At 42.1% G+C, this 12,660-nt stretch overlaps 1 protein-coding gene across 2 annotated transcripts in view; it reads left to right on the forward strand.

Moving 5' to 3' along the window:
- pkn1a (protein kinase N1a) overlaps positions 1-12,660 on the forward strand; it is a 62,108-nt gene that overhangs the window by 37,670 nt on the left and 11,778 nt on the right. For both annotated transcript variants that reach the window (XM_031727852.2, XM_039613658.1), the window contains exons 2-11: positions 361-555; positions 3,154-3,259; positions 5,124-5,272; positions 5,933-6,053; positions 9,774-9,919; positions 10,668-10,881; positions 10,984-11,178; positions 11,466-11,575; positions 11,679-11,822; positions 12,060-12,135. In XM_031727852.2, coding sequence (XP_031583712.1) covers positions 361-555; positions 3,154-3,259; positions 5,124-5,272; positions 5,933-6,053; positions 9,774-9,919; positions 10,668-10,881; positions 10,984-11,178; positions 11,466-11,575; positions 11,679-11,822; positions 12,060-12,135 — 1,456 coding nt within the window. The remainder of the gene's footprint in view (positions 1-360; positions 556-3,153; positions 3,260-5,123; positions 5,273-5,932; positions 6,054-9,773; positions 9,920-10,667; positions 10,882-10,983; positions 11,179-11,465; positions 11,576-11,678; positions 11,823-12,059; positions 12,136-12,660) is intronic.

The following is a 12,660-nucleotide window of genomic DNA, read 5'->3' on the forward strand; positions in this document are numbered from 1 at the left end:
CTGCTTGTAAACAGGTTAAACGTTGCAGAGTTTGTTTGAAAGTATCGTAAACAGCAACCGAAGAAGATTTTTGCCATTCCTCTACGCTCCTCCTGCATCTTTTTCCCATCCTCCTCCTTCCTTTTGTAGCTTTCTTGTTTGCCCTTTTCCTCTCTACCCCCACCAATCCCCCACGCCAATCACTATCATGTCTTGCTCTCTTTCCTCCCATTACTGCCTTATCTTGCTCACCATCTCTTCCTCTTCTGTCTTTCTCACTCTCAACACCCCATCTCACCGGGCTAAGGCGGAGTGATTTGATTGTTGATTTCGTCTAATCATCTCCTTGTTTTTCCCCGCTCCGTCTCTCCTCTTGTCCAGAGCGACCCAGGCGGGCTGTCGGTTCTGGAGCAGCTTGGTCTGGACCAAAACTCGGACTTCTCGGACTCCAGTGTTCAGCAGCTTCTGGATGAGCAGCGGGAAAGGATCCGTAGGGAAATTCGCAAGGAGCTGAAGATCAAGGAGGGAGCCGAGAACTTGCGCAGGGCGACGACTGACAAGAGGAATGCACAGCAGGTAGGCACAGTTACCCCAGAGTTTTATTTAAATCCAAAAAGCTCCAGGTATCGTGCTTATTAATGGGAACTGATGAAATAAATGACATTAAAGACTTTGCAGTGATTGTTTTTGTTAATAAGAAAGGCAAAAGGTAGGAAAAAATGGTTATCAGAGCAGGCCTATTTAATTACTCAGTTTTACCACAGTAATAACAGGAAACTGGTTCAATTACAGTGTTTTGGAAATGAGGCCGGTGAATCAGGAGTACATGAGTTTACCAGAGCTGAACAGATTTGTTAGCATGCTAAGTTGCTATGCTGTTTGTGTTTTTTCAGTAGACTGGGACTTTCCAAAGTGTGGAGATTTCTGGGCACCTATCTCCACACTGTGAAGTGTCCTCAATCCTTCACACAGTCACATATGCGGTTTTTACATATGCAAAGCACTGAACACTGGTGTTACTGCATTGTAGACAGCACCCTCACCTAAACAGCCTGAATATTTCCAGTGAAAACACATTTGAAGTGGACTATCTCCTGCTATGTGCTCATGCTCATGACAACAGGAATTTCTAAACAACTGCAGAAAACAGGTCACTTCCCAGAGTGTCAGACTTTGCCTGCTGCACGACTCACTGCCCACTTTATCAGTTATACCTGTTCAACTGCTTTTTAATGCAAATATATAATCAGCATATCACCTGGCAGCAACTTAATGCATGTAGCCATTAGGACATGGTCAAGATGACTTGCTCAAGTTCAAACTGAGCATGGGAATGGAAAAATGGTGATTTTGAATGTGGCTGGTCTGAGTAAGAAAAAGTACAGAAAATGCTGTCTACTGGGATTTTCCCACACAATCACAGAAAAAAGAGAAAATATCCAGTGAGCGGAATTTCTCTGGGTGAAAATGTCCTGTTTAGAGGAATGACTGCACTCCTTTGAGCTGACAGGAAGGCAACAGGAACTTAAATAACCACTCATTACAACCATGGTATGTAGAAGAGCATCACTGAACATACAATAAGTCAAACCTTGATGCAGATGGCGTACAGCAGCAGAAGACCACTCCTGTCACATAAGAACAGAAAATATAAAGTTGCAAAACTGGACAATAGATAGTTGGAAAAATGTGGCTGGGTTTGATGAGTCTTGATTTCAGCTACATTATTTGGATGGTGGAGTCAAAATTTGGCATAAACAACACGAAAGCAGAGTGATGGTGGTGACGTAATGGTGTGGGGATATTTTGTTGGCCCTCCTGAGCACATAAATGCCAAAGCCAGAGTATTGATCCTGACCATGTCCATCATTTTATGTCAACATTGTACGCATCTCTTACTGGCTGCTTCCTGCAGGATGATACGCCATGTCACAAAGCTCAATGTGGTGTCTTGAACTTGACAATGAGTTCCATCCATCCATTTATCCAGCTTCTGCTTATTCACTTTAGGGTTGTGGGTGAGTTGGAGCCTATCCAAGCTTATATAGGGTTCAAATAAACCACGGACAGGTCACTCTACTAACACGGCGTACCTTTACTACTTGTGGATTTGTTTTCAGGAGATTTTTTTTCAAGGAGCATGAATGAATACTTTGTCATTTACTTCGTAACCTGCATTTTTCCTCTGATGCAAAATCTGTCACAACGGCACCTTTCTGAACTGTACATCAGCTACTTTAATGTTAAAAGGGTTTGACTGCTGCTCACAGAGTATGCATCAAACCATTGTACTGTCATTATACTGGAGCAGTTTTAGAGATGGAAGATTCTTAAAGTTTCAGGCTGCGTTTGTGTAAAGCCATAAAAAAGTCATGACTATTCAAAGGGAAAGAACTGTAGCTCACTCTCATGCAATTACACCTGTTTTATTACTGAGCGAGCACAGAAATATGTCACCTTCAGGTTAATAGTTTTCACTTGTCAGCAAGTTACCCAGCGGCATTAATGGAGAACTATTCATGGCTTTTCTTTTGTTTCCTTTGACGGGCATGCAGAGCCTGCGTGCGTATTGTGTGTGTGAACGAACTACTTAAAAAAACAAAGATTAATGCAGAAGGTCAACATAACTAAATAATAAATTGTTTGATGACTTTCAGGCTCAGATGTTGTTTCAAGAAAATGACTGACAGCTTAAGGGGATCGATTCTTTTTACAGAAGCTTTGGCTCATTTAGAAATTAAAAGAATCTTTATTTACCCATCCTGGGCCTTGGATTAGCACCTCACTTCATTCTCTGTCTGAAACAAGCCATTAAGTCCACTTTGACTTCACTGAGTGCCCCTTGTAAACAAGTTTTGAGTGTTCTGCCTGAGATGACCATATTAGGGATGTCCCCTCTTTTTGATGTCATACAGAGGCAAGAGTAGAAAAAAACAGTCTGAATCATAGTGTTTAGAGCACTGTGCAGCATCTTTATTACAGGGAAAATAAATAAAGGAAAGCTTAATTTAATGTCTTTGAATTGGTTCAAATATTGACATCCTCTCTTGCTTCTCATTGTGTTCTTGCATGTCTTGTTAGTGGTCCACACGTTGTCCGGCATGTTATTCACTGGTGGGCGTGTACACTGCAGATAATCTGGTCTCCATAACAGCAATGGTTTTATGTCTTCAGGTGGACAGTCAGCTGCGGTCTTCAAACCGCAAGTTGGAGAACCTGCATGCTCAGCTGCAGGAACTGGATGCTCATATTGTAGTGAAAGGAGGAGAAGAGAATCGAGGTATGTATGCGAGAAACTGTCCTCTATCTTTAGTCATTAATCTTCAGTAATTAATTCAGTGCATAAGCTGGTGTAATGACCAGCATACTAAGTACAAGTGTGTTCATGGCAGAAACTACATGTTTGTACTGTAGTGACTTGTTAATCAAAACGCTCGTCCACCCTAACACACAGCCTGCTTTATCAGCCTTTTTGGCTCTGATGGGGAACATAATTTAGAGAACAGTCCAGTTTTATTTAATGAGAACTGACAGCAGCAACTGAGAACATAAACTCGTTAACTTTACTTTTCAGATCCAAAAGCTGTGTCAGTCTTGTGCAGCTAGGACCACCATAGTAGATTTTTAATCACGTAATCAAGGTGTGGTTTAAATGCAAACTTTCAGCTTTAATTCAAGAGCTTTCACCTCCTAAGATCCAAACTCTTTCATGGGATCCATTTTTAATTTCTTTTTGCTATTTGGTCTGATTGGGATCTGATGAATGTAAAAACAAAGAATTACGTGATTTTTATTTTTTTTTACCTGATTTTTGTTTCTGAGAAAAAATAGATCCACATATGAGGACATTCACTTTAAATTTCGATAGAACAGTGGCAGTATAATGTCCTCATAAGTGGATATCAGGCCCTTGTAGAGAAAATTCAGTATTTTGGTCTAGACAACCCAAAATGTGATGTCCACATATGTGGACACCAGGTCCTAGGAGGTTAACAACATTATTGCAATACATCTTTGAGGACTTACAGCCATTTTTATACACAGTTTCAGAGGACCAACAGTAATTAACTAATGAGTTCACTGGAACTCTCAGACTGAAGAAACCAAATAAACCAATCAGAGGCAGCAAAAACTTTGGGAGTGACTAAATCTGCAGTGTCATTCATTCTTACATAGAAAGAATTTACTGGTCAGCTCAGGAGCACCAAAAATGGCCTGAAAGACCACAGAAGACAGTTAAAGTGGGTGATGACAGAATTATTTCCATGGTTTAAAAAAAACAAACAGACTACTTCACAACATCTAAGCAAGTCAGAAGCACTTGTGGAGGAAGGGCTATCGTCTCTGTTCAGATTCAACCAAATGCTACAAAACTGATCAAGCAATCTCAGCCAAACAGCGCATGCTTTTCAGTTTTTAATCAAATCAAATGATTTCATTTGATTTGATCTGAAATACAAAACTGACTGCAGACAGACCCACAGACAAGCAGCAACTGAAGGTGGCTGCAATAAAGGCCGAGCAGAGCATCTCACGAGAGCAAACACAGCATTTCATGATGTCCGTGGATTATAGACTTCAGACAGTCATAAACTGCAAAGGATTTTTTAAATCCTTATATTTAAAATGTTGTTAGTTTGTCCAATTGCCTTTGAGCCTCTTGGAATAGAAGTCTGTGTATACAAATTGCTGTAATTCCTAAACAGTTCATGCTAAATTTGTCTTAAACCCCTGAATCAAAGCTCAGTCTGCACTTCAATCACATCCTGATTGCTTGATTTAAAATGTGGTGGAGAGACTCAAAACATAATGATCTAACTTTGTATAACGTGAACAAGGAAAGCCATTTTTAGTATGAGCTCAGTCCACAACATGCAGTCATGTAGTATTTGTTTTCCTCCTACTTTACAACTTATTAGAAAATTTGCTTTTGCTTATATCATCTTGCTTGACATTGTTTGCTACAGCTTGTTTCTTCCCTTATCACTGGATCAGTTTCCTGTACTCTCCACGCAGAAATACAGTGCAATGTTATTGGAGGACTCATGTAATTCCCTTAAGGGTATTTTCACTTTAGAGCACACCATGTGAACCCTCATCTTGTTCCTTATTTTATATTTTCCAACCTTTACTTGTTGCCACAGATGAGTGTCCTCAGTCTCCGGGGGCTGAGAGTCGTACGTCAGCCCACAAGGAACGCATCGCAGCCCTGGAGAGACAGCTCAACATTGAGCTCAAAGTCAAACAGGGAGTTGAAAATATGATCCCTGTTTACTCCAATGGATCCACCAAGGTACGGGACAGCCTACACACACACACACACACACACACTGTCAAGCACAGTGAACAGGACAAAGTGTACAGCACTGACTACAAGGGTTACAATGACCAAGACAAAGGACACACATTCCCCTCCCCCAAGTGGCAGACTGTGTGCACACATTCATGTCAGTAATCTCGCCATCTGCTGACTCATAAATACCTGATAAATACACACACGTCCACCATTTATTACTATATACATTGCCTTTGTTTCGTTGTCTTTTAGCCTTTCTGTTCCATCTCCACTTGTCTTACTGCTACATTTAAATACCTGTGCAGGGATATGGCACCCCTGTCGATTCGTCAGCAGAATTAGTTATTTATTTGCTTTTGTTTTTGTAAAGTGACAAACATCATTCCTTTAACCTTGTGTTTTATATGTATGGTGAGATCTTATAATCTTATAATCAGGATCTTATAATATTTTTGTATGTTCTGGCACATATACATCCTAGTTTCTTTTTTTAAGATTTTAGATCTTTAGCTTTAGATTTATTGATTTATAATGTTTAATCTGATGACAGGAAAACCTTGTTGTGATGTTCACTAACTGGTGTATATTCTTAATGACAGCTATAATTGTCTACTTTTTCTGTCTTGTGATGTGGCTTGCTTACTGTTTGGTTCCCAGGATAAGAAAATGCTGCAGACGGCACAGCAGATGCTTCAGGACAGTAAGACCAAGATCGACATCATCCGCATGCAAATTCGAAAAGCTGTTCAGGCCACGGAGCATAATGACGACACACAGGGTGAGTTTAAAGGGATATAGACAAATTTAACCACATTGATTGCTCTTCTTTTGTAGTTACCTGTGCTTTTTGACCATGGTCTTTTCATTTCCCGAGGTACATCTTAGTGCATTTTTTTATATGTCTATAAAGTAGAGAGCCAACAGAGGTTACAATTACACAGTCAGGGCCATAAAGCATCAGTGCACCCATTACTGGTCCAAATCACAGTAAATTGGTCTGTTGGCAATAAATCAATGTGGATACTCAGCTTGCTCAAGGCTGCAGTTAGCCAACAATCACAATTAAATGTTTATTTTCAAAACTCCTGTCAGACAGAAATTAAATCCAACCTGCTCTATTGCATATAAAGCCAGAAGGAGTGTTAAGTTGGCCCGTACTTACATAACGTGTGAACTAAACGATCGCGTATTAAATCTTGTGGTCAGCTGGCAGTGACAAGGTGCTTTTAGTCAGGTGTTTTCAATCTCACTATCCCTTCATGGCATTTGCAGTCTGTCTTTTTTCTTCTTCTCTGCGTGTAATACGTTTTGTCCTGAGCAGCAGCTCCAGACAGCAGACATGAGAGAGCATAAACAGATCAATGAAGAGCCGACTCTGTTTTCATCTCTCTGCCTGGGTCTGGGAGAAGAAGATGAAGAGGATAGTTAGAGTTGACACGCTGAAAGCTGTGCGTGTGTGCGTGCGTGTGTGTGTGTGTGTGTGTGTGTCTGTTTATTTCGGTGTGGTGGCCAAACAAGGGACAGAGAAGCCTGTGAAATAGCCCACCTGGTATATTAGCACAATCAATTGGATTCACACAAAGATGCACAAAAAAAGCCTGAAAAAAAAGGTGGGCAGATTAAAAGTCTCTTTATTTTCATGTTAACGAAACACATCAGGTGTGCAGCAGTGGATATAAACACACATACCGAAGAGCTTTTAGCCATGCAGTTGTAGATACAATCAAACAAGCTTTTTTTTTTTTTTCTTTACCTGTGTGCTTTCTCCCTTTACTGTTGCACATTCAATATTATGTGTTGTGGCAGGGCGATCAATGCCAAGGCAGGTGAACATGCCGCTGTAGGGCACTGAGTGCTGTGGACCATTAAGACCCCTCTGCTGGGAAAACAGGCCGACTGATGCCGGTCACAGGAGGTGAATGGTCTGGTAAAATGTACCAGGAGAGCAGAGGGAGAGCGATGGGAGGGGGTGGAAGTAAAAAACAGATTTAAAGACGGTATATTCCCTTTGGGGCTATCTATTCCTTTCTGCTCTTGTCAGACGAGCGCCGATGGCTGTTAAAAGACAGGGTGTCTTTTAAGGGAATGAAGATGATGTCCATTTGGAAGGATTATTTAAGGGCCTTTTAAGGGCATACTTTATCCATCTGTGTCCTCCATGTGGAAAACCTACAGGGTTTTTAATGATCTGGAGTTCTTTCCACTGGTCCGACGTGATAAAAATAGTCATATAGAGGCTAATGACCACAGTGAGCAAAAAATGTTAGCACTCTGAAATTGTTTTAAAAGTGAAAATTAAAAGGATGAAAAGTAATCCAGCCAAGCCACAGCTTTGTTGGACTAATACGTTTCGTTTACTAATACGTACACTCATAGTCCACTTCATTAGGTACATCCGTTTAGCTCATCTAATGAGCCAATAACATGGCAGCAGATTAATGCATTTAGACATCAAGTTGTGATCAACATGAGCTGCTGAAGCTCAAACTGAGCATCTGAATGGGAGAAGAAAGCTGGGGTTTACAGAGAATGGTCTGAAAAGCAGCAGTTCTCTGGGTGAAAATGTCTTGTTTAGAGGAATATTCAGATTGCTTTGAGCTAATAGAAAGCTAACAGAAACAACCAAGGTACACAGAAGAGCATTTCTGAACGCTAACCTTGAAGCAGATGGGCTACAGCAGCAGAAGACTACACTGGGTGCCACTCCTGTCAGCTAAGAACAGGAAACTGAGGCTACAGTTCACACATACTCACTAAAACTGGACAGTAGCACATTGGAAATCATTGCTTGGTCTCATGATTCAATTTTTGTTGTACATTGAGTTGGTAGGGTCAGAATTAGATGTAAGCAACATGAAAGCATGGATCCATCTTACCTTGAATCATTGGTTGAGGCTGGTGGTGGTGGTGTAATGGTTTGGGGAAGCAGTAGGCGAGTGTATGTATGTTGGCAGACAAAATAGCATTTAAATATCAGTGGCTGAAATTTGTTGTCATATCAGTTTTACACCAGTTAAATCTTTTTAAAATGTTAGTTTCTTGTCTTCACTGAAATAAAAGGAGGAATAATTAACAACAAAACAGGCAAAATGTGAAAAAACAGTACACTGTCTCCATTGGCTGTGATCGTAAAGTGTTATTGTAAACATCTGTGTTGGTATTGACCCAGAATCCAACAGTCTGTGCATCTCTAATGCTCTGAGCACAAAGGGGTGAGTTATACTAGCAGCAGCTAATGGTTCTCCAGCAGAGTTTAGAATGAAGCTGCACAGCCAGATTTGGCTTTTTCTTAAACTACAATTTCAACCTGAGCTAATGTTCACGTTTATCAGACTAAATTGATTAACCACCATACACCTCTCCCTTTGTATTTCTTCTCTATTTGATTGTCTCTAAGAGCAACCACGGCTGTATATTCTCTGGCTCTGTCTTGGTGATTCTGTCTCTCTTCTTTAAACCGCACACACACACACACACACACACACACACACACACACCATATCACAGGGCTGTGTGTATGGTGTACACAGACAGTCTCCAGGCACCACACCCGGTGGAGGGGTCATCTAGCAGAGGTCTGGGCTCCAGACAGAACACCTTATTAGGAGATAAAAGCACCCACTTCGTTCTCCACCCCTACCTCCCTCTTGTCCTTGCTTTCTCTTCTGTCTCCTGCAGTTATTTGAGCAGCTCAGAATTGTAAAAGCCATCCATCCTGGTCTTCTGTCCTTCTTCTAAACCAATCTGGTGTTTGAAAGCCAAATGCATCGTCTTTGAATGCCATTTATCCAATTGTCCTTTTCCTTATCACGCTCACACACTTCCTTCCAGCTCTTCCCATATCTGAGTGCTCTCAGTTTGTTGCCCATCATTTGAAGGCTATATTGGTGCCATTAAGCTAAGCACTTTGCTCTAATTTGTGCTGTAGGGTGCTGCTCTTATGCTGATTCTCATATCTGCTCTTTTAAGTGAGGCAGCTTGAGCATGTTTTTAGCTTTTGAGTTGAAAGCACCGTATCTCATTTTCTGTTTCCCCCTAATGTACATTTATAAGGTACTATCATTTCTGAGAAAAGCAGAGATAAAGCTACAAATTTAGAGCAGTATTTTTGCTTTAGTCTTACTAGCTGTTTTAAAAATGTAAATAGGTGAGAGATTATTTTTTTGGTTGCTCTGTTTGCTTTTAGAGCAGGGATATGGGGCTATTTGGAAGGAGAGGGTGGAATTATGCTAAGCACTGCTTGCTGGGGAGCAGTCAGAGGCTGCTTACCTCCCTCTAGGCCTCGCTAATGTTTTCTTTGTTCGCCTCTTGTGTAATGCATGACACGCATTAAGGCATTAACCTAACTTAGTATGCCCAGGGGAGTTCCCTGTAACACAACGCTGGAAAAACAGTAAAGCTTTAACGTAGATGCCACGCGCGCAGCACAGAGACTGCGTAGGAGATTGCCATCGTGTCTGCTGTGCAGTAATGTTGTTTGCCCCTTTCCATCGCGCAGGTAACCAAGACGTGTGCGGGATGGAGCTGCGCATCGAAGAGCTGAGACATCACTACAGGGTGGAGCATGCTGTTGCTGAGGGGGCCAAAAACGTCCTCAGGCTCCTGGGGGCCAGCAAGGTTCAGGACAAGAAAGCTCTGTCTGAGGTTAGAGCGGATCCTACTGATGTTTCGCTTTCACACACTTCAAAGCGCACGCAGACACACGTGTGAGACGGCAGCTGTACCGATGACATCATCCTGACAGACACCTGTAGATCTTCTTCAGATCTGCTCCTTTTGTTTTCCGCTATCTCTTACTTCTGAGACTTCAGCTATCTTTGGCTTTGCCTTAGATCCTTCACAAAAATTTGATCTCTTATCAAGAACACAGTTTTTTTTGTTTGTTTGTTTGTTTGTTCCCCCACATTATGGCATCTTGAGTTGTCTGGGTCTGATATGGTTTCTCGTTATACGTCGAGGAAACTCAGAGCAAAGGAGTGTCCCACGATATCAGATCCCTCGCAGAACAGTTTCAGCTGCTGAACTCTGCAATCTGTTCATAAAAATATTTGAGAGAGATCCTCACAACAGCAGCTGCCGCGTAACGTGCTGCATTTTACCCCCACAGTGACAATGAACCACTTGTTTTCTCACCACATGCCGTGAGAGTTCTGCCTTTTGAATCCTCACTCGCACGCCTTTACTTACTCTATAAATGAACTTAAAAACTCGCTCAAGCCTATCATTGTTTTCCTGCATGCACTTAAAAGCAGCAGGTCATAAAAAATGTGATTAAATTAAGGTGTGCTCCTGTGATATTTGTGCACTGCGAAGTAGCATAGGACGTCTTGTTTTTTTTAATGTCTGTCTGAGAGTTTAAGAGGTAGATATCGTCTGTTTCGATGCTCTGCAGGCACAGTCTCGTCTGAGCGAGGCCTCCCAGCGTTTGGACCTGCTGAGAGATTCTCTGGACCAGCGCCTGGCAGAGCTGCCAGAGGACCATCCAAAGGCCAGCATCATCAAAGAGGAGCTGGTCTTGGCCTCCTCACCTGCCTTCAGCTCCCGCCACGGCGCCCCCTACCTTCAAAACCAGTATACTACCCTCAGCAAGCCATCGCCTCTCACTGGTATGTCGTACAGGCTCAGGAGAAACCTACAATATGAAGAAGAAGGTACAGAAGTGAGGTATGCATTCAGGTTGTGCCTACATTGTTTTTCTCTGTCTTCAGGTACATTACAGGTGCAGCTGCTGGGCTGTGTTGGGTTACTGGAGGTGGTCCCAGGGCGCAATAAAGGGACACCTCTCATGCTGCCTAGCTACAGCCCCGGAGACACGCGGTCCTTCATGAGGGGCAGCAAGGGGCTCTACGGACGCAGTGGCTCCGTCAGCGGGAAGACGCCGAGCAAGACAGAGGAGCTCTCCTGTGAGTGACTGTATGAGTGTGCACGTAGTGCATTTTGTTGGCTATATTGGCTTTTTTTTTTCACCTCAACTTTGTCATGGGTCACTTTAGGCTCGTCAGGTTAGATATTATTTGTCAGGTCATGACAGATGCTTTAAAGGCAGTTTGCAAACAGCTTTTTGTAAGGTCTTAGTCCTTTTTTTCCATATCTCAAAGGAACCTATTGGTCGGCGTTATTTTTATTTTATTATTTTGTGCATTTTTGGACTCATTAATGAAGGAAATCATTGGTTTGTGTGTGTGTTTAGCTGAGGTGAGTGCAGTGCTGAAGCTGGATAACACAGTGGTGGGTCAGACTGCTTGGAAGACTGTGGGAGAGCAGGCCTGGGACCAGACGTTCACTGTGGAGCTTGAAAGGGTCAGTATGCAAACTCCTTCCCACAAACCTGCACGCAGGCAACAAAGAGTTTATTTAAGGCAGCTTTTCTCTCTGTTGATACCGCCGGGTGCCTGCGCTTCAGTCGAGGGAGATGGAGATCGCAGTTTACTGGAAGGACTACCGCTCGCTGTGCGCTATTAAGTACCTGAAGCTGGAGGAGTTCCTGGACAACCAGAAGCACAGAGTTCAGCTGGAGTTGGAGCCTCAGGGCCTGCTGCTGGCTGAGGTACACACATACCACACACCTGCAAAAAAGAAACAGCGAAATGAATGGCAACTCACTCGTACTCAAACACACACTCAGATGTGCACGCCTACCCGTGAGCTGCCACATGCACCTGTGCTGGAAAGCGTTGCTTTGATACGTCACACTTGAAAGGCTGTTTCTGAGCGTAAAAATAAAAAACGGGTGGGTTTTTTTTTTGGTCGTTTCCTTTCATGTTTTGTTTTGTGTGTTTTCCAGGTGACCTTCTTTAACCCGGTTATTGAGAGAGTCCCGCGCCTGCGGAGGCAGAAGAAAGTCTTTTCTAAGCAACAAGGTGGGGAGCAGACAGAGCAGCGAAGAAACATTACACATTTTCTATTTCTCTTCCATTTTCTACTCAGCAGCCTGAGTGCAGTTTTATATGGAGAAACAGTAAAACTTTAAAAGCTTTATCATGACAGGAAGATGGACACTACCTGCAGTAAAGCATACAGCTGCTTATGCCATCAGTTCCCTGCTTTTTTATTTAGACCACAGCACCCTCTAGTGGTGACTTTTTTTCCTTTTTTTTTTTACCTTCATTTCTATAGGAAGCAAACAGAATATAAAAACTTCAGCCAAACTCTGGAAAGGTCATTAATAAGTATTTAAATCATATTTAAATCTGGTGGTCTTAGAAGTTGTAGAGTATATCACTAACCCTTTAAGAATTCAGTTTTTTTTAACCTTTTTCTTTTTATTCAATCTAAGTTAAACAGTGTATTCAGACCCAGTCTCAGGGCGTTTTTTTGTCTTTGTGTCTTATAAAAAATATTTTTTTATGTTTCTGTAATTGTTAATCTGCCAGTATGTGCAAACT

The sequence above is a fragment of the Oreochromis aureus genome, linkage group 6, assembly GCF_013358895.1.
Source record: "Oreochromis aureus strain Israel breed Guangdong linkage group 6, ZZ_aureus, whole genome shotgun sequence".
NCBI lineage: Eukaryota > Metazoa > Chordata > Actinopteri > Cichliformes > Cichlidae > Oreochromis > Oreochromis aureus.